Genomic DNA, 22,680 nt, shown 5'->3' with positions numbered 1-22,680 from the left:
GTATGTTGCGTGTAGTGAGTTTTAGTGTTGGTGTATTGTAGTTGGTACACGGGATATGGGTTATGAACACAAGTGTTTAAAATGTATATTTGTATTTAGGCACGAGGACTGCACAGCACTTCACGTGCAAGTAAAATGTAATAATATGTGAGCACGGTAAAATGTACGATTGCAGAGCTTAATTTAACAAACACATCAGTAAAAAAAAAAAAAAAAAAAAAAAAAAAAAATAGAATAAGCATTCACACTCAGAAGTTCCAGTATGTGCACATCCCATGTATTGAGCCCAAAGCAGGAGATGGTGCTCTAGTTGTATTCATTGAAGGTTTTTTTTTTAAAAGGACCTTTTGTTTTCTAAACAATGGCTTTAGACAGATGGCATGGCGTACTGATGCACACTGTGGAACCTTCCAAGTGCTTTCTGCCAGCTGGTTGTGAGAATATTTATCCTGATTTAGAGGGAAGAGTTAAAGGCATCTAAGGGTATTGAGTAATTAAAAGCTTGAATTTCAAGTTTAAAAAGCAGATTAGGTAAACCCTGTAACTTTGCTACACAATTCATAAGGTGGTAAAACAAAACAGTTCAACAGGTTACTGCTTGGCTAAGAAATGGGAGTTTCAGGCTGGACTTGAAGTAAAGCTTTGACAGATTAAAAGCAACATGCACCATTATAAGGAAACAGTACAGTCCACTGTTCACAATATCTATGTTTAATACTGAATTAAAAACAAGGCTGAAGAAATAATGATTTAAAATTGTTTAAAATAGCTGAAGCAATATTTAAACCAAGCTTCTTATCGGCTGTTAGCAATATCAAGAAAGAGCACAAAGTACCGTGACAGAGATATTAAGAAAGCAGAACCAGGGAGGCAGGGACTTCTAGAGTTAAGAAAGAAGCCATCAGTTGCAGGTTACTGTACATTTACCGTTTTGTTTTGTTTTGTTTTTTAAAGCTTTGTGTAGAGATGGCTTACAGTAAACCGCATAGCAACACTGTGTATTGTAGCCTAATTAACCTTGTTTACATTTGCTTCCTTTTAAAGCAAAGAATGTCCCTGTGTTTAAAGCAGTTTGAGTGTTGTTTTTGTTGACCCTACTTATCCATGTGTAAATGTCATTTTCTATCTGATTTTTTCACATATCTGCCTATACCCCAGTCCACAGAGGGTCAGATATGCAACGTTGTACTATAGCACACTATTTGCACAGTCTTGCAACGTATAGGTAGCTCAGAGTATAGGTAAAGCTAAAATAATAAAATACACAAGTTTCCAACTAATAAAGGGACTTGTTGGAGAGGAGTGGGGATGTTCAGTGACCACTGTAAATACTACTCTATTGCATACCCAGTCCTCAGCCTTGGACAATATTGCATTCGGCTGGAAATGCCACAAACAAAGCATGACCCCAAATTTACCTTTTGTGAGGGCTAATATTATCTTATAGTCCTCCTACTAGTGCTTTTACTTGAATCAAATACAGCTCCAGAGTTTGGGCCCAATGCCAGCCCTTTGGGTTCAATCAACCGGCCTCTAATTATTGTTGCTATGGAACCCAACATCACCTCAAGATGAAGGCAGTACGTTACACAGTCAGAGAGCAGCACATTCATATTCAGAAGGTCTTTTTTTTTTTTTGGTTATTTTTTGTTGTTTTTAGAAGAGGAAATATCCAGGTAGAGACACTTCAGAATATGATTTTAAATGTGAATAATTTGGGAAGTATATTAAAGTAAAATGACTGTATGTTTAAAAAAAAAAAAATTGTGAAATACTTTTTTTTTCTTTTTTCTTTTTTTTTTTTTAGTATACAAATGTATACCCTGCTTCTGTAAAAGCTAAATCATTGCAGGTGAAAATGTCATGAGTTGCAGGCAATCTCTCTCTCACCCTAAACCTGATTTCCCCTCAATTGTGCAAATGGAAAATTCATGTTGCAACTTCCTCTATTGTTTGGGGTAAGGAATGCGGAGAGGCCAGCTTTACCAGTCCTTCTAAGTAAAGGCTTTCCCCTAACAGGCTGTCTGCATTTGTAATCCTAAAACACAAACAGACTGGTTTGCCTGCATAGATAATACATTTGAAGATGGAAGCATCACTAGAATCCCAATTTTTTACACACTTATATGATGGGTTTTCTTAACTGGGCTGACCGCCTTTTAAATTGTACTGAATTGAAAAAAAAAAAAAAAAAAACTGATTGTTCAAAACACAACCTGTCATCTCTTATTCAAAGCTGATGCCCCGCACTGACATTCATACTAAACAGCTTTCGAATGACATCACTTGAGCACAAAGGTACTTTTTACTATTATAAAATATCAATAAAATAATATAAAGGATCTTTAATATGTAATGTTGTGATAGAATCAATACTTAGTCTGTATTTTTAATACTTTATAAACATCTTTAATCCTTCTCCTGACCAGAATTATTTCGGGCTTAAAAGGCATGTCATATGCAGACAGGCTAAAAGAATTGAATCTGTTCAGTCTTGAACAAAGAAGACTACGTGGCGACCTAATTCAAGCATTCAAAATTCTAAAAGGTATTGACAGTGTCGACTCAAGGGACTTTTTCAGCCTGAAAAAAGAAACAAGGACCAGGGGTCACAAATGGAGATTAGACAAAGGGGCATTCAGAACAGAAAATAGGAGGCACTTTTTTACACAGAGAATTGTGAGGGTCTGGAATTAACTCCCCAGTAATGCTGTTGAAGCTGACAACCTGGGATCCTTCAAGAAGCTGCTTGATGAGATTTTGGGATCAATAAGCTACTAACAACCAAACGAGCAAGATGGGCGAATGGCCTCCTCTCATTTGTAAACTTTCTTATGTTCTTATGTTCTAATGCTTGAGAGGATTAAAGTGGTTAATAGAATTTCTTGAGACCGTAATTAAGGACGAATAGCCCTGGTAACCGCTGCACTATTTACCAATAGCTATCCATCGCAATCAGAAAAACAGGATGGTCCTATTATTCTAAAAGGGAAAGTCCATTCCTGAGAGAACTTTTCCTTACCCTGCCTTCTATTCATTTTCACCCACAAAGGCCTTTTTACTAGAACCATTATAGTTCCAGAATCTGGCTCTTCATTTCCATAACAAAAGGAGACGTTTTCTTTTTGTACCATAAAACCATTTAGGCCGACTGAACCCCTGGATGCAGAAAGTCGGAGGCTCCAATACGGATTTGAAGGACGCAGTCGCTGTTTCAAAAGTTGCAGCGATACAACCAGCTCTTCTCTTGATATCCTTTTTTTTCCATTGTTTAAGGCTATTGGCAACTGAAAACTGACCATCTTTTAATGACGCGAGATCACAATATGAAGACGAAGTGTTTATTTTTGTTTCTTCTAAAGACCCAGCAATTTGTCAATCGGTGCAATCCACAAATATTCATTAAGTGGGAGGTTAAAGAAAAGCCATCTGTAGTAACATATGCGACAAAGAGTGGTGTTTAGTATTGCTCTGTGTTTATTGCAGGGTATTATCTACAAATTGAATGCAGTCACACTAACTATTCAGTCCAGAAAAGTAACTATTACTGTTAGAGATCTGGCTGTTCATAAAATAGGAAACTTAACATATATGAAACAAAACAAAAGGGATATCATGTAAGAAAAAGAAACCAAGGAGCTATTCAGCTGCCAACTAAAAAAAGGCTAATATTCGGATTACGATGTTTGGCCACACAAATATGCAAGCAGATTTTATTCTCTTTAATATTCAACACTCTACTCTCTGACTTCATAACAGAGGGATGGAAGGGGGAGGGCGACTACAACAGAAAGCACTGATGTTTAATGGTTGTTTTACTTGTTTTTCAAAACTAGAAATAGATAACACGTCACTATTGATTATAAAACTTTTACCAGCTTCATTATAACCTCATACAATATCACAGGTTTGATAAGAAGCTGTTAGTTAAAAACTAGGACAGCGTTTGCACACAAAATGTGACTTTGTTACCTTATACAAGGACTTCCTTAATAAATTAAACAAACATTGCTGACTAACCAGCTGAACAAACACGCCATCATGGAGGTCACTAGTGGTTATATACCATTTCCCTTGGGGAAATCTATTTACTGTCCAGCTGGGGTCACATTTCTGGCATAGACAGGCCTTTCTACTGCAAATTGCTTGTTCATGTGTATTCGCCACCACACCCAGTGATACTTAATGCAAACTCAAAGGCACTGTATAAATAAAATACCCTTTGTTTAATAGAAAGAGTTTCGGGGCAATGTGCAGTGACAGATAAAAGCAATCTGGAAAGTGTTAAGCAATCCATCCTTGTTTTTTTTTTTTTATTAACAAGTTGTAACTTCAGTACAAAACTTTCTACGGAGATATTATTCAAGCACTATGTATACTACTTATTTCTTTTGACATATTCACTTTACAATTTTGCAGTCTGGCCATCTATTGGAAATAATTTAAATGAACCCTTCAGCAAACAGCTGCTTGCACCTCGCTCTTTTGCTAATTATAATTTCTCATACTCTTCCAGCTAACCAATCAAAATCGCAACGGATGTTACTCCCTTTTAGAAATGGCTTAGGACCCTTGGTAGCGTTTATTGTTTTGAAATCCTCAAAGTGCAGTAAATGTTTGTAGTTAACATACAATTTAATTGGAACACATAAATTACAGTACAAGCTCATTTAGAAAGTGCTGGCAATGGGATTTCTAAGGAACTGCTGGGCATCTGTAAAGAGCAAAGCTAAAGGCAGGAAGCTGGCAGTTCGTATTCTAATTTCAGATTTTGCCACTTGACAGACACTACAACTGGTGTGCTCACAGTGGAATGCTGGGTTGAGGTGAGAATGTATAATTACACTGCAACCTACAGCAGGGCTGAAGAGTGCACTGCATTTCTATGAATGTACCCTCATTCTGAGGTTTATAATAAACATGTATTTTGATAACAGTTGCTTTGCTCCTTGTGATTCCAAATGTCAGTTGCAAGTTTAATGTGTTTCAAGTTACCAAAGGTACAAACTAAGCAATCTCTCTAAATGGTTAACAAGCTCAATGATAGGAGTCTACTCATGTAAATCATTATCTGACATCCCATTTCCTAGTCACACAACCTACAACTGTTTTGACGAAGATTAGAATGATTAGAAGCCATTCTCTATTCAATGTACAGTGACTTCCTGACTCACCTGTAGCACACTTACTGCCATGAAAGAGCTTAAAGAATATGAACTATTAGATATCTTTGTTCAGAGTAGCCCAACTCTGATTCCATGGTCTCATGCTACTATAGCTATGGGGTCCTTTTAGTACTTTATGAGCTCCAGGCAGTATCAGGGGTTTAACTTTATTTGACCAGTTGTTGGATCCAACCAAGAGACAGTGCTAGATTTTCATTGAAATTCAACCCTGTCCTGTTAAACAGGAGAGGCTTGAAAAATATCAATCTTCTATGGCTAAAGATATCAGCAGTAACAATTATAAACGTGACCATCATAAATTTAGTTTACTGTCTTGCTTCAAAAGAAGCATTCAGAGATAACTCACCCTGGCAGGCCTGCACCCTGTGGGATTGTCCTGAGTTAACGGAACCTGAGCTGCCTCACCTAACCGTGGGAATTAGAGGAACAGAAATGCCATCTGTCTACCGTAACAAGATCCCCATGCACTGCATTCACTGGGATCCCCCTGGTACCTCCACTGTGAGGTCTTTTCTGAGACAAAAAGAGCATTTATTTATATGATCTCACGTGCCTGTGATGAGCACTGGAAATAATTCCCTTTCCTCTAGCCTCACTTCTACAAGAGAACATTGACAGGTGAAGCACTTCTTGCCATGCAAGCGTAGATTAAGATGAAATACCTTAACCCATATAAATAATGAAACTGAAGTTACAGTAACAACAAAACAGTTACAAAAAAGGGGGTTTACCAGGGACATATATTTGTACATACAAACACTACATTTAAAAGCAACTACTCTTAGCAAGTTACCCACTTATATATGCCCAATTTAGACATGTATTTTTCTTAAAATAATGCAGATCTAAGATGAAGAGAGCTGGGCTGGTTTGTTATTTAAATTCCACAGAAGAATTCTATTGTTTTCAATGTGCTTGTCTAAAATTACACTAGACTGTCATCTTCAAAACTGCCATAAAGATTAAAGCCCAGTCATTATGGACAGAGATAGTCTTTATTATTTTTTTGTTGCTGGTCCAGACCATCTTCACGCAGAACTAAAGGCAGTTTATTATTAATTGTGTGCACAAGCTAAAAGGTTAATCTGAGAAAGAAACATGATACGCGATGCAAACCTTAAAATCCCTAAAGGACCAGACCTGTGCTGCACCTCAGGTTTGAAGACAGTCAGACTCAGCCTGTAAGAATGCACACAGCAAGTTGTTTACACAGTTGGTTTATCGGAGGCCTGCTGACATGATGAGAAAGAGACCACTGACACAATCCATAACCAAGATGAACCAGCCAGGGGGCAATTTCTACTGAGGTAGTGAAGCATACTGATTTAATCAAATAGTTTTATGGTTTAAAAAAAAGACAATAGGCCCTCTGAAAACAAGGTCAAACAGGATAATGTTATTTTGGATTTCATTGTTACAGTTTTTGCTGTTAATTCATAACCTCTACACTTTAACTTAAGCAGATTGACAGGTTTCGTTACATTGGCGGGTAAAACATTTTTGAAGTGTATATCATGTAGTATGCATTTCTCTGTATTTTTGAAGTATTATGGATTTTCAATTGTTGTTACTGCATCTTGTAAAGCGCTTTGTGATGGTGGTCCACTATGAAAGGCACTATATAAAATAAAGATTGATTGATTGATTGAAGCTGCAGAGTTAAATAGACTTCAGAAAGCCCTAAGCTACTGGCAAAGATAAGCCTGTTTCCTTAATGATGGTCCAAACAAGGGGCATGAAAAAACAAGCCTACTGTACATGACAGCAGACCTTAATGAACAAGCTGGAACGGGTACAAAAGTACAGCTTTATAATTACATGTCTGTCATTTCTTTACATCCTGGCATCCACAGATGCAAACTAAAATCTAAAGGAGGCTGTGTGGACCAGCGGTTAAAGAAACAGCCTTGTAATTAGAAAGTCCCTGGTTCAAATCCCATATTATTTCAATCAATGGTCTTGTCTCCAGTCTCCACCTCAGGGTGCCTGGCACCAGTCTTGCCTTCCTACTATTGGCTCTTGAGAAGGAGCAATGAGCAGAAATCCAATTACACAGACAGCAGGCTTCGCTTCCAACCCCCTTTGCACCCCCTTCCTAACTCCGGCTAACCCCCTTCGCTTCTGAGAACTCTAAACAACCGTCACGCTCCTTCTAGCCCCTTTGGCTGCCATTCTCTTTCGCGCCCATGCTCTGAGAATAAAGAAGGGCCATTGATGAAAAGGAGGCCGTGGTGAATCAGAGTACAGAGGCACGGCCCTAAACAAAGAGGGCTACAGTTTAAACAACCAGGCACTGATCAAATGTAATCAGCGTGCTGATGGACGTGTGATGTGAGTTTGCGTTTCATTTGCCAACCACACACAACCCCATGGCATGTAGCTTTTTAAAAAAATTTCGTACAATTATGAAATTCCCAAAGTACTGCACTTTTATTCACTCCAAATGACCTTAAAGTTTAAAAAAAATAAATAAATAAAACAATATTAAAAGGAGAATTGATGCCTAAATTGAATTTTGAAAAGTCCATTGTGAGTCTCACAGAGAGATCAGAATAAAGTTTGGGTAACTGAATGCTCCAGAATAATTACCAGCCCTGAAGAGTGAAAGAAACTTAAAAGGAAATGGAATTTGAAGAATGGTGTTTACTAATACAGCATCCACAGCCTTTCAACAAACATGTAATGGAAAATGTAGCAAACAATTTGCTCCTGTAATAACCACTTGTATGATCGCTGTTAGAATGTGGAAAGAATCTGGATATACTGTGCAGGTTTCATGCAATGAGAGCACCCTATATACAAGCTGCTGGGTAGAAGGAGAAGCTAACTGGTCTGGTGTTCTGAGTTCTCTCTGTACACAATGTCAGGATTCCTGAACTCCTTGTCACTTCACCGACAGCACAAGTGCTCACGTAATCATTGCCTTATTAGACACACTTTAAACAAGACAGTAAACACAATTAGCATAAAGAGCTGCAGTCTATACTCTCCCTCTGCAGATTGAAAGCTGGAACGCAGCTGGTACACACTGTGTAAACCAAGTGTTTTTTGCATGTTGGCATACCTGAATAAAGTATACAATTTACAGAGCTGGGATGTTGCAGATCAACTTTTTACCCTCAAAAAAAAAAAAAGCTAAAACATTTTTCACAGATTGACAACAAGTTCAATTTTTAATGATAGATTTACGGTATTAATAAACCGGAGCTGTCATCTTCCAAGACAGCTTTTTTTTTGCTAATATTTACACTTGAAAAGCTCTTTTGTTCCCAAGCAACACTGGCTGGTGTACGAGTTTGTTGAAAGACAGAGTTCCCTGGGACACCAGCACCCTAATGAGAGTTCACAGAGGCCCTGATCCTTTAGATCCATGATAAACACTGCACAGCAGGGTAGAAAGGCTAATCTTGCAACTCAGTAGTTCCCGCAATGCCAAACCTCATGCACAAGTCATTGATTTTGGTGTCTGGCCCCATCTTAATACTCTTACCCTTATAAACCTCAGGCTACTGTGCCTGCTACAATGTACTTTAGGATAGTGTGTTGGCAGTAAACATAAAACTTAAGATTCCTTTATAATGTTCATTCTGCAATGTCAAATTTGACTACAGCTCCCCTCCTCCTGTACTTCTATTAACACCCCATTCATAATACTGTGAGAGAGACATAGTCAATGTGTCAATAATAATGTGAATGAATGTGAAGTGAACATGTGGAATGTTTTACTACACCTGTGATGCAAAGGACAGGGAGGGGTTTTGTGTGCAGTTCAATTCCCTTACACAAACCCTTCTTTTTTCTTCTATTTGTTATTTTAAACACTGATTTCTAGTACTGTTAAGCATTTTAATTATTGTTTAAAGACAAAGAACTTAGACACCCAACTCGTATAGATATGATCCTGCATTTTTAAAAGACAATTATAACTGCTTGCATGCCCTCACTACCATGATCTGAAAGAAAATTGACCAGTTGGCCATATAGCAACTGGGGTTCAGAAGTCCTATATTATTATGCTAGTAAAGGTTGTTACAGTAGATACTACAAGAAAAAAAAGAATACAGCAAAAGTATTTGTAGACAGCATACACAATATAAACAATAGCCCCGAAGGCTGCTTCAGAATTATCTGAAAGTTTCATATTGATTGTACAATGGGAAACAAACGCCAGTGCAGATTTAGCGACAGGTTGACCAGTGGTAGTCTACGTACTATATAGGAGATCAATAACCCTCCACAACAAATTCCACATGCTGAAATGTGTACTAGTTGTGCCCTTAGGTGAAATGATAAACCCAGCCCCCCAAAATGTGCCTTTTTTTAACCACATGCCTTTTCAACCAGCTGCACAATTTCAAAATCAATAACAACTGATCAAATAGGGAAAAATGAATTGTATTGTCCCTAAAAGGAGTCGGGATAAACGGTAAACTATTTAAGCAATGATTCAACACATGGCCACTGCTCGTTTCTTTCATGTTTCCCCAAATGACTTCTGCAGAACAGAACAGATCAGTTACTGCTCATGTAATTACATTTGTATATATATAGATATGTTACATACTTAATCCAGAATTAATACAGGAGTTATTTTCTGCTTCTGCTTAATTAACTGATAAAGTTTTCTCAGTTAATGCACCATACATTTTCTTAAATGATGATGTGCCATTTTCCAACCACAAGTAGAAAAATAAAAGCCACTTTCTCTGTAATCAAATATCTACAGCTCTTTGTGTATATCAGTATGCATAGTAAAATATAATATAGCTGGATGATCATGGTGTGCACGCCAACTAAAAATCCCATCTCCTGTTCCTTTACAAATCTATATATACACCCTGATAAGCATAGTGATTGCACTACTTAGACACTGCAAGCTGCTTAATCTGTTTTAGTAAGAAGACATAACACTAATAACTCTTACTGATCAATAAAAAGATTTAAATGTACTCTTTCCCAGCCATGAAAATTAACATTTGCAATTATAATTGTTATAGTCAATCTTTATAATGTGTAAAATAATAAGTATCGCACTTGAGGCATTGCATTTAAAAATAATTTTAAAAAGAAACACTCTCAAACTCTTCGTACAAATACAAATTGGTCTTTCAAGACCTACAACAAAGCTTCCTACAAACTGGACATTCACATAGTTAATTATTTCCATTAGGTCCTCTGAATCAGCCTTAAACGTCACCCACTATTACCTTAATGCAAATAATGCCACGTTCTTAACAAAACACTTAAGTATTGTAAATTCCTAAAGACACTTCCTACTGCATTCCTAGCCCTGCCCCTGTCTCTCAGACAAGAAAGCCTGCACTACACAAATACCAGCACACGAAACTTCCCTCAGGGTTTGCTTGCCTGTTAATCAAATAGCATGCGTGCTAGATAAAGGAATGCATTTACATATTTAAATTCACTTTCCTGTGTTCACATTTACATAAATACCTGCTACAGTACAGTACCTGCTCTGTGTGTGTAACATGTTAAAAATGATCAATCTTTGAGTTTTTGTTTGTTTGTTGTTTTTAATACATTTTCATTCCCAACCTGTATATCAGCACTATAACAATTTGAGAATTCCAACCATATGCCTCTAAATTTTAATTGTGTTCAAGACGAAAGCAACAGTGGGGCTTGAAAATCCAACTTTTAAAATCACACGTGTCACAGGAAAGTTTCATACCCTGAGGTCGCTCCATTTCTTATAAAATCACAGATATTATCCACCCCTCTTTTGTCTGACATGATATATGAAGCTGGGCTGTCAGCTAAGGTATGACACTAAAGGACCAGCAAAAAGTACGAAGAACTACTGGTTTAAAATACAAAAGAGTGGGAAAAAACAACACTTATATGGTTTCAAACATCACAGGAATTATGGTAGACAACCAACTTACCATTCAGCCCATCGGGGATGCTCCTGTGGTGATGGGGTGCTGTGAGGTCATCCATTGACCTTCTGATGGTTCCAATCTTAGTCTCTCCTGGCTTGTGGGGCAGATGGTTGTGCTGGTGATCGGGGCTCCCAGCACTCCCAGTACTGGAGGTGCTGCTCCCATCCCCAACATCTCTCAGGGTGCTGGAGCCCCCATTCAAATTGGTCAGGCTTGACTGGCTGTCTATGGAGCTTCTGGACCCAGCTCCATTCCTGTCTTCATCCAGCATCAAGATAATCTCTTTCAGCTCCATGTTATCCCTCATAACTGCTTGCTGTTTGGCTTCCAGTTCTTTCAGTTTTTGTTGGTACCCGCCAACCTCCTTCCACATGACACTGGCAGTGTACCTGCCAAACCTCTGCCATTCCCTGGACAACTTCTTGCCTTTTTGCCTGTCATCGTCCAAGAAGCAGCAAAGCTCCCTAAATTCGTGGTTGTCATCTTGGAGCTTTTGATTGATCTCTTTCAGACCCCTTATCTCGTGAAGGTGAACCTGCAGTCTCTTGTTCACATCTTTCATCATGTTCCCATGCTCCACCATCAAGTTCATTTTTTCATTATCTGCTTTTCTTAGTCTTTTGATCAAATCGTCTTTGCTCCATTTCAGCAGCTCCTCGTCAGCTACCTTACTCAAGTCTTCCTTAGATCCACCCAATGAGTTTTTAGCCATCTTATTTCCTAAGGTAATGACGTACACAGTTTAAAAGTAAGCAGTTATCTAATATGTTAACAGTAAAGCTGCAGCTAACTCTGGATTCATGATAGCAGAAATAAATTTAACAAAATGTGCCCGTTCACAGATTTAGTGTATACGTATAATAAAACAGCCTAGTTAATATCACACAGATTATGATTTAAAAGGCACATAAATTCATACTGTCACTGTTTAAACTTACCCCGCAAAAAAAAAAAAAAAAAAAAAACGTCTACATAAACGGTTTCTAGTTTGAAGACACTCCTTTGTTTTTCTTTCGCATTACATTCTCCACATAAACTAAAGATCACTCCAGAAAATGAATACATACATAATTAAATACAAAACAAAGACAAATGCGCCTTGGATCACTAGATCCGATCTTGAAATTAGGCAAAGGCAAAAAAAAAAAGCAACGATCTGTCCTTTTCCCCGTTTCCCAATGCAATGCAGTGATGTCAGTGCTTTTGTAAATTTCATGTAAATTGCTAAGTCAGGCGCATTCCACAATAGAAGCACACAATCAAAAGAGGATCAGCAGGCTAGATGGAATTGGTCCAAATGTACTCGGGTTTCAGTTCAAACAAAAACATATTCGATGTAAACGCTGCAGAGATGCTGGAGAGCGGATTTAGGGTGGCAATGGAATCAGTATTACGACGTTATAAATAAAAATCGGTTCGGTTAAAATCCAACAAGCGGAACTTTCTAAATGATAGTCTGCAGAGATCTTCCCCAGGTTGGATTTTGCTCTGTCCTCCTCCCCCTTCCTAAGGCTTGGTTCAAGTTACTCAAGAGGATTTGGTTTAAGCAGCCAATCAAGGCTCAGCAAGCAGTCTTTCAAGCAGGTAGAGAAAAGGTGCAGAGTCCTCCCTTCTTAAAGGGACGGTAGCAGCGATCTGGAGCCACAAACGGAATATAAAAATGATGCATGTAAACATAATTGCATATTGCTGTACAGCGAAATTAGCCACAACGATTTAAAAATGATGTAGTTTTTATCATTTTGCCAAAATAAAAACTTTTTTTGCAAATACATATAATAGAAGACTATATTTATATATATATATATATATATATATATATATATATATATATATATATATATATATATATATATATATATATATATATATATACATCCTGGGTTTTATTACCAACAAAATATTTTGTTATATTATTTGTTGACAAACACATACATTGTACAATGGGGAGTTTAATGTCTAATTTATGAAAGTATAGACTACCATTACCATTAACAGTATAATATGTATGATTTATAAATAAGAAATATAATCAGTAACCAGTAAACCATGTTTTTTTCTTGTACCCAGTTATTTCAACAGCATGCTCAGACATCACTGGTGTTGCTGGACTACACAAGCATGTGTAATACAAAAACATGCTTGATAAGTAATGGGCATTAATAATACATTTTCCTAATCTGATTATATCATATTCAACTACAATCATTTCATGCATGTTGAACTAATTTAAAATGTGTCTTACGACCAAAATGAAGGCAATACATCTTTCAAACTATTTGTTGAAATGACTTACAAACCTTGTCGTTTAGACTGGAAAGGATGTAAAGAAACATGCCGAATCTAGAAAATAATAATAATAATAATAATAATAATAATAATAATAATAATAATAATAATAATAATAATTACTATAACTATATTGTATGAACTATATATTTTTTCGCAGTTTTATTTGGTTATCCCAAAACAATTGTGTTAATATGTATCTGCACCCTGTATAATTATATCTGTATAATTTCAGTGTTATTCATTTCTAGTTCTGAATCCAGTGAGGCACTGCTTGTCAAAACCTATGTGCACCATCGTGCATTAAGGACCGTATGGGTCTTGTAACCTTTATGTGTTGTTGGTTATATTATGATACTGACGTCAAATACCAAGAGGATATTCACTAAGAAAAAAACTCAAATTCAAAGAAAAACAAATTGTTGGAAATGTTTTTTACTAAATACATGCAATGTGCAAATATTACACCCGACAGATAATAAGGTTAACACAGGAAACCCATGACAACCTATAACCATATCAATAGCAACCAATCAGGTTATTTCTAGAACCTGGCTTGAGAGCCCATTCATTATTCAGTGGCTTGCTCTACTGGATGCAATTTTGCGGGTGACAAAAATGTAGCTGCCTTTATGTATTCCCGTATCTTAGTTTTAATGTGTGAATTAAAAAATTATTTTTGAGGTGTTCAATAGTTCTTAAGTTTGGAAATAGATATGTCATGTCTTGTAAGTAAATACAGTACAGTTGTTCTGTTTTGTTTTAGTGATACTGTTCATGTTTCATGGTCGTCTTTTAAATAGTGTTATGAAATTAATTGTAAAAATGGAACATCGTTGACTTGGGTAATACTGAAAGAAACAAATGCATTTCAATAGATATAGCTTCTTCAGCCGATTTGGTTTCATTGGAAAGCACAACAACTAAGTTATACAACAAAGAAATGTGTTGGAATTGTGGAGACCTATGATATGCAAGTGGGCTGTAATACCAATGTGGGAATATAGCGCCATCTTGTGAAAAAGAAACGTATTTATCTTACCTTACCTTGGACTAGTTAGTGTCAATCAATTCTCTTATACTATTAGCTGGGTTTGCATTATACCATGGTGTCTAAAGACCACTGACATTTAGTTAATTAAAATAGTGGTTTTTGTTTATCAATGTCATGAAAAACAACACATATAATGGTATGTGTGAGTCTCTTCAATTGACATTTAAATCGTGAAACAGCGTAAATAGACGAGAATATACTATTGAGCAGACTGCCAGCAGCATACTGTACGGATCGTAAATATCAATAGAATATCATTCTGGTATCCATTCAAATACAGAATACAGTCAATGGGCATAATTTAAAGTACTGCCTCAACATTGAGAACGCAGTAGCATTATATACAGTAGTGCCCGCTGTCATTGACAAAGATGGGCAGTTCATCTTCAGTTTAAATGGTAAACGTTGTTATAGGAGAATCGAGAATGTGTTGCGCATCTGTTCAATGGAATATCGTGATAAAATATCATGCATTCCGCAACTAATTCAATAACCCTGACAGACTATTATCATGTTTTTGATGTTATCATGTATGGTGCATTCTGCTTTGGTGGAATGTCATGAGGGTTTAGTTATAGTCGTTTCAGTTAAATGTACTCAACGTGGAAATAATCTTTCCAGATATTTAATACTAGTGCAACATAGGCTAGGCGTGGGTTTAAAGTCAGCAAGTTGCGACTTGTGTTTGTTTTGCGTAAGCTAAAATTTCACACTTTTAGTAATGTAAATTCACCACGTGTTTATGTAAACAAGTTACAGAATTAAATAAAACCCATTTGTTCCGTCTTGATCCCGCCCTCTAATTTCCTGCTGAGGAGAGCAGAATGCTTTGATTATTAGGAATACCGTTTTTTCATCTTGTTTTCTGTCATTAAAATGTAAAATGGAAATGTTGGTATATAAGAAAGATGATAATATGCGTGGGGAAATCGCTATATGGTTAAATAAAAAAATAAATACATTTAAAAAAAAAAAAAAGCTTATATAGAAAATGCACCAGTGTAGAATAAAATAGATCATCAGATCTGGAGTCAACATAACAAAAAGGAAACACTGGAGGCCTGTTTTAGTAAGGGTGTTTGATTGTTCCCTTCATGTTTACCACTTAAAATTGTCCTGTTAAAACTTGGGCAAAGCGTTACACAGCCGAGAAACCCAACAACGCGAGGTCAACCACATGTCTAGTTTTTCCTGTCTCTGTCAGTTACATGCTGTAAGCAGCGCACGTTCGGTGTATTAGTGCGGGTTTGTGTCCTAATAACAGTTATGCTCAGCGGATATTTCAAGCGACATTGTGGCTGTCTTGGTCATTTTTGCTGTGATTTGAAGGATTACACCTGTGGTTCTTCACTCACAATGTTTGAATTTCAAGCCTCCGTTTCAGCCTCCGGAAGAACTCACTTTTTGTGTAATTTATAAGAACTTTGGTTGCTGTGATTCGGCTAAAAATCGGGAGTTGATGGACAAATTCTACTGTGCGTATGCGAAATGTACTGGATACATCCAAGATATTATTTGTCAGGTAAGAATAATTTGAAGCAGAGGCGGTTGGCAATAGTTTGTGATTTCAGCACAGGTAATGAAGCAACGTGAAATGTAATATAGTTTAACGATGTAAACGAGACAGCAACTTAATAAGTCATAATAAAAAATGATGAAAAAACAAACAAACAAACAAACAAAACCTTACAGAATGTTTTGACATTGCGCAATGTAATTCCTCACTTGGCCCTCTGCAGGGCAGTGGCAAGCACTGCAAGTTTTGGTCTAAATACATTGCATTGAATTGGATTAACGTTTGTATAGTTAGGGGCAACTCTTTTGACAAATGATAATGAAAGATCCAAAACATGGGGGTGTTTGTACAGGTATTTTGAAACGTATGATTTTCATCTATTCAGATATATTCAATTCTTTCTGCTCCATCTGTTTGGAAAAAAAAGCGGTATGCATTTAATTCTGAATATAATATATTTACAGTATGTAGAGTGAATAGAATGCTAATAATTAATATATTTTAAATGGAGAGGAAGGAATTATATTTTAATGTAAAACTAAAAGTCATTGAAAAAAGTATTCCATTACATTCTCCAAACTTTCATTTTGAAGTATTGTATCTGAATTACATAGTTTACAATATTCGAAGCTGTCAAAACTGAATTCTCAGCTGCTTTTAAATGCCTATTTGCAGGAATGTTCTCCATTTGCTGCCCACTTATATGATGCTGAAGACTCCAGCACTCCTGTAAAGAGTCCGCCAGGACTTTTTGGAGATTACCGCTCAGAATTCTGGCTGAAATGCAGGTCGACAATCACGCTCCTCACTGGAGACCTGCAGCTGGAGGAACTTGAGCAGGATCATGACAGATTCTGTCAGTATCTGGAGCTGGGGGATCCAGACTACTGCTATCCTCACCTGCTGGTCAATGAGCAGCTGACAAGGAACCTGGGGCGAGTCACGGCTAATTCTGAAGGCTGCCTCCAGCTGTGCCTGGAGGAGATGGCGAATGGGCTTCGGAACCCGTTGGCGATGGTTCATGCCAATGATGGCACTCACAGATTCTTCATTGCAGAGCAGGTGGGCCTGGTGTGGACCTACCTTCCTGACCGCTCCAGTTTAGAGAAGCCCTTCCTGAACATCTCTGTGGTCGTGCTCACTTCACCCTGGGAGGGGGACGAAAGGGGCTTCCTGGGGCTGGTCCTGCACCCCTACTTTAAGTTTAATGGCAAGTTGTATGTTTATTATTCAGTGGAGGTGGATTTTGAAGAGAAGATAAGAATCAGTGAATTCAGAATATCAGCAAGTGACATGAATGCTGTGGACCACAGTTCGGAAAGGTGAGCATGTTTTCATTACATTAAACCAGCATTTAAATCAGATATTTTTTCATTAGATTATATTTGCTCCGTGTTTGTTAAATAGAACATTTCTTGCCTGTCATTATTATTTATTCTGCTAAGAAATAAATAATTTACATTTTGCTCATGATTTTGACACAGGATTATTTTGGAGGTGGATGAACCATCATCAAATCGTAACAGGGGACAGCTGCTCTTTGCTGATGATGGATATTTATATATCTTCACTGGCGATGGTGGGATGGCTGGAGATCCTTTTGGAAAGTTTGGAAATTCTCAGAACAAGTAAGAATGCTTTCTTTTGTTCACATGCTCTGTTTATGCCATTTTGTAATGCAAAATTAAAACTTGAGTTGTAAAACTACTGCATGCTACATTTAATGCATTTAAGTAATACATTAGTATTATTTGTTCTTGAGTAATATTGTATGTGTCCATGGCACTTTAAATAGTGTTGAAAGCTGTTGGCTCATGTAAACATCAACAGTGTATAAAATACAATGATACAGATAATGAAATGCAGTATGTATTTTTTGTAATGTAATTGTGGTCACTTATTTTTTTGACAATAAATTGATAAAAGTAAGAGACACAAATACTGTATTCACATTTGTTTTGAACCTCCCTACTTTCAGGTCAGCCTTGCTGGGCAAAGTGCTCTGAATTGATGTTGATAACAATGTATTGGGACCGCTTTACACAATACCTCCTGATAACCCCTTCATCCACGAACCCCAGGCCAGGCCTGAAGTCTATGCGTATGGTGTACGCAACATGTGGAGGTGTTCTGTGGACGGTGGAGACGCTGAATCATGGTTTGAGGAAGAACACGGTATCGGTTCATTTTTATTTAATTAATACCAGTTATTGATTAATTTATTTTAATACAGATGCTTCTGATTTCTGTTTGCTATCTTCTGTGCAGGATAATTGTATTTCATGTCCACTGGAATTCCCAGTGCAACATCACATTCTGGTGAAGTGTACAAACTGGTAGACCCATCACGGTAAGGAACTATTCATGTTGCGAATGTTAATGTTATTTCCCAATATCTTAAGGACTATCACATAACTCCAGTCTGGGCTGTTTTTGATCATACGAGTGAACATTGTGTTAATCCTGCAAATTCATTTTTATGAAATATTTATTATAAATAAAAAGATGACCATGCATTTAAAAAGGGTTTGTCTTTCACAACCTACTGTGTGACGTGAAGAGGTCTGTTTATCCTGGCAATGTCATTACAGTTTTTAGCTTTTCAGACAACATGTGACAAGGAAAGTCGGCTTACTAAACTGTGCGAGACAGAAACCAGCATAACATAATATTCTATATATAGCGGCACGCATTGGGATTTAAAATATTTAACCATCTGAAATACATTTTTTGTACACTGAAACGAAAAGTGGTAGACTACCAAGCTACTAGTCTAGGGCTTCACAGCGTATGTGGAATTAAACTACCTTCACTTATTCTCACAGACCGTTGTGGCTTTACCTCTTTAGAAATTAAATTGACATTATTTTCTTAATTCAACTTTAACAACTTTGCTGCATCTTGTGACTTAAAGTTGCATGTTGTATAATTGATGTTGTGGTGCAGTTTAAATAGAGCATATCATCATATCCTGTATTTAGTTACATATTTTTTTACTGACAACAACTCATTTTTGCTTAAATGTTAAAGGACCATGAAAAGAGTTAAACATACTCAAAGTGCTGCACTATTGTTTAATTTACAGATGGCTTTTCATATTAACCCTTTTGTAGCATCTCTAAAACCAGTCTTTTTTTGTAGTTGCGCACCGCCAAGAAAATGTCACTATGACCCTCTACCAGTTAAAGTTAAAAGCAGACTCATAAACTTGGTGCCAAAGGAAAGTAAGTATGGCTTTTATTTATACAATGCTAAAAGCAAAAGAACACTAATCCAACTGAGCATTTGCCATATAAAATGTTGAATTTCCCAAATTAAAATAAATAAAATTGGTTTACATATCCTAATTGAGCACGACTTTGTGATTATAATCATATAACTAATTTCAGAATATATATGAGATATTATGTAAGTAAGTGTTTTTTTGGAGGCCTGGCAGGAAAACTTTATGTACCGGGAGATGCAAACTGGTGACCTGGATTTATTACTTAAAAATGCTTAAAATGCTCCTTAGTAGTTCTCTTAATACAGGAAGGCATGTTCATACATACTGTTTCTCACCTATACTGTTTATTATTTTTAAACTACATGAAATGAAATGAACTCCGCCCGCTTTTAATAGTGTATGAGATTTTGATGAGCATCTGCAGGAAAAACATAACGGATGTTAGACTCACTCCCAGCAGGTTCGATCTGTTTTAAATGTTTGTTTCAGGGGTTGCTTGAAATTTGAATAAAATGATCCATGAGTCTAAATTATTGTCTGTAGTAGTTCAATTTGGTGAGAAGAGGTGGAGTAGAAATATAAAGCATATTTTGTGAAAAGTGGTTGATTTGGTAGACTATTTGGTTTAAAAAGCTCAGATCATTCTTACTGGTACCCTATCTTCTGTTCAATAGTGTTGTGTAAGTAACCCTATCAGCATTGTCTTAAGAAATGTTAAAATAAGGTACTGTGCCATGAAAATCTGATACTGTGCATACCAAACTATGGGCAAGGAACAGCAAGAAAAACTGAACATGTGCAACATCCATATACAATTGTAAAAATTACATGAACAAAAAAACTACAGAGCAGCAAAAAGCCTTGATGCAAAAAAATGATGCAAATGATGTGTTTTCTCTTGCAGAACTAGTAGTGGAGTCTCTGCCTGCCAAGCGTCCAAATGCTAAAGCCACCAAAGCACCTGTGAGGCACCCTCCAAGGGAAACAGAGGCACCTCAGCCTGCAACCCCAGACTGGCTGGAGGAATTCATGCAGATTTTGAGGAACCAACAAGAAACGACAACAGCAATTCCAACAACCACAAAACCTGCAAAGACAAGGAAAGGAAGCCGAGAGAAGGGAAGGCAGGGGCGTAGAAGAAAAGGCCACCGCCAGTTAGAGTCAGCCACGGAACGCTGCGATTGGCGAATAAGGAGGGCAGACACAACCAAGGCAGGGTGGAGATCTACATTCAAAACGAATGGGGGACGGTCTGTGATGACCTTTCGAACATAAAGGCAGCGGCCGTGGTCTGTTGCCAGCTAGGGTTCCTTTATGTTGTTCGGGCTTCCAAGAAGGCACAGTTTGGAGAGGGAAAACACTTGAGAATTTTATTAGATGACGTGCAGCGTGAAGGGTATGAGGATAGCCTTTTGGATTGCAAGCACACGGAAATAGGGATACACAACTGTGATCACAGTGAAGATGCAGGGGTTATATGTGGGAATAATGAATATGGAGAATATTAGGGAGGCCAGGTATAGTTTAAACATGTACAACTTCAATTTACATGTCTCTGGACGTTGGTATGTACTTCTGTTCTTCAGTGTTGATCCTTGACACTTTAGTGTGTCAGTAATTCATACGTGATAACAAATTAAATAGCATGAACTGAATTAATACTTAATTCATATACCAGTATTAACCTCTGAATTTAATTGATCCTGAACAGGTATTCAAATGTAAAGTGCAGACTGTAAATCAATATTATTGATTCCAATTACTGTATTTGTCAATTCACATGCTGAAGAAATCCTTGGTTTTTGTGACCACTTTTCAGGTAAGGATAAGCAGCACTAATGCCTTTATTCTTTTCTTACAGTAATCCAGAAATCATGCCTGTACCCATTTTTCAGTGTGGGAATTCAGTCTCTTTTGAGAAAGGAGTATACCTTTGGCTACGTGTTTATGCAATGAACAAGAATGCATGGCTATGTGAAACTATGCTAAACTAGTGCACTGCAGTATTTACAGACTTGTACTGAGGCATCTCAGCATCACTTAGTGTCTCAACATGTACTATAGTAAGGTATGAGTTCTGAAGGGGCCTACTTGAAATTGAAGAGTCAATAGGCAAGTGTGCAACATGAACAAGAATTCTGCCACCTTGTGGTAGTTCATGAGAAATATCTGATGGATAATTTCTGTACTTCTGAGTTCAGTTGATCACTAGCTTAAACAGCGTCTTAGACAGGACAGAGAAAAGAGTACCGCTAGTTACTTTGATAATATCATCAGCATCCCGCTTTATTCATGCCAAAATGTAATTTCAGATTACAACCCTAATATAATAATTTAAAAAAAAGAAAACTTCCCAGTCTCAATTTCTAGATGCCAAAAAAAAAAAAAAAATACTATATTATTTAATAAAACGTTTTTTAAACTAGGACTGTGATTTATTAACATACTGATTTTGTTAAAACACACAGGTGTCTTCTCTTTGCATAGTATATATTTAGCATACAAGTCACTAATGATTTGTGGTAAATTGGCTAACCACATTCTGTATGTTTGATCAATCGCATCATTACAAATTTTAGGTTAAGTATTTCCCTTGCAATCAGCCACGCGAGACTTGACTGTGCACACCACTCCATCTCTGTGTCTCAGAGTTCCTGTGTCCATAATTTTAAACGTTTGCCCCAGAACCAGCAGAAACCTAAACCTTTGCAGTAGTTTTGCCATCACAACTTTTGCCTCCATCTATTGAGGAAAACAGTAAAAAGAATTTTGTCTACTGTACAACATGTTTTCCTTCTACATTTCTATTTCTAAGATCTTCGTTGAAAAATCTTACCTGAGAAAATGTTTGTCCAAGGCACGAGCAATAACCCAATGCAAATGGAAAATAACAGTAATATGGCCTAAAAATAAGATCAAACAATACATTATCATTGTTAACTTTTATGTTTAATAAAAGAATTTCATAAAACTTTCTCAACACTGATGAAACCACATAGGAGTATATTTTCAAAGGGTTTACTACTGTCTTTAAAAAAAAAAAAACTGTTAATTGAGAACTAAACAACTAATACAAGGTCTCCCAAGCAAGTTGTTTGTTTTTCATTTGCCCATAGTGTCCAACTTGTGCTATTGTTGTTATAATCATGCAGTACTTGCGAATGCCATTAACTGGACGACTTCAGCTCAGTTTTTGATTTTGCCACTCCTGTCCACAATGTTTAAATGACTGGATCTAAAATAAGGTAATTTTTTAACAAAGAGACAATAGAAACTCACTTTGGTTCATCTGGGTGAAATCTTTCTGGATCAAATTTGAGAGGCTCTTTAAAAAACTTCTCCATCCTTCCCATGATGTAAGTGTTGAACTGTGCATTAGTGCAAAATATAAATTAAAAAAAAAAAAACATTAAGAGCACCCACATTGTAAGGACATTTTATTTGAACAGTTTTAGCTCCTAAACCTGGCAGATCAAAAGCACTTGGTACATGGTATTATTTCTAGC

At 36.9% G+C, this 22,680-nt stretch overlaps 1 protein-coding gene and 1 pseudogene across 3 annotated transcripts in view; one reads left to right on the top strand and one right to left on the bottom strand.

Annotated features, from left to right (window-relative positions):
* The window catches only part of LOC121330251 (coiled-coil domain-containing protein 85C-A-like), a 37,231-nt gene extending 24,605 nt beyond the window's left edge, over window positions 1–12,626 (bottom strand). The window contains exons 1-2 of one of the 3 annotated variants that reach the window (XM_041276615.1): window positions 12,028–12,626; window positions 11,093–11,809 (exon numbers count right to left, since the gene is read on the bottom strand). In XM_041276615.1, the coding sequence (XP_041132549.1) occupies window positions 11,093–11,809; window positions 12,028–12,154 (844 nt within the window). In that variant the 5' untranslated portion in view covers window positions 12,155–12,626. Of the gene's footprint in view, window positions 1–11,092 lie in introns of all 3 variants that reach the window. The other 2 variants (XM_041276616.1, XM_041276618.1) reach the window with 2 other exon arrangements.
* Window positions 12,627–16,282: 3,656 nt separating this feature from the next.
* On the top strand, window positions 16,283–22,450 carry LOC121329687 (annotated as a pseudogene).
* The last annotated feature ends 230 nt before the right edge of the window (window positions 22,451–22,680 follow it).

This window comes from Polyodon spathula, chromosome 17, assembly GCF_017654505.1.
Source record: "Polyodon spathula isolate WHYD16114869_AA chromosome 17, ASM1765450v1, whole genome shotgun sequence".
Classification (NCBI taxonomy): Eukaryota; Metazoa; Chordata; class Actinopteri; order Acipenseriformes; family Polyodontidae; genus Polyodon; species Polyodon spathula.
Note: the sequence above shows the minus strand (reverse complement) of the source record. Positions and strands in the feature narration are given on the sequence as shown.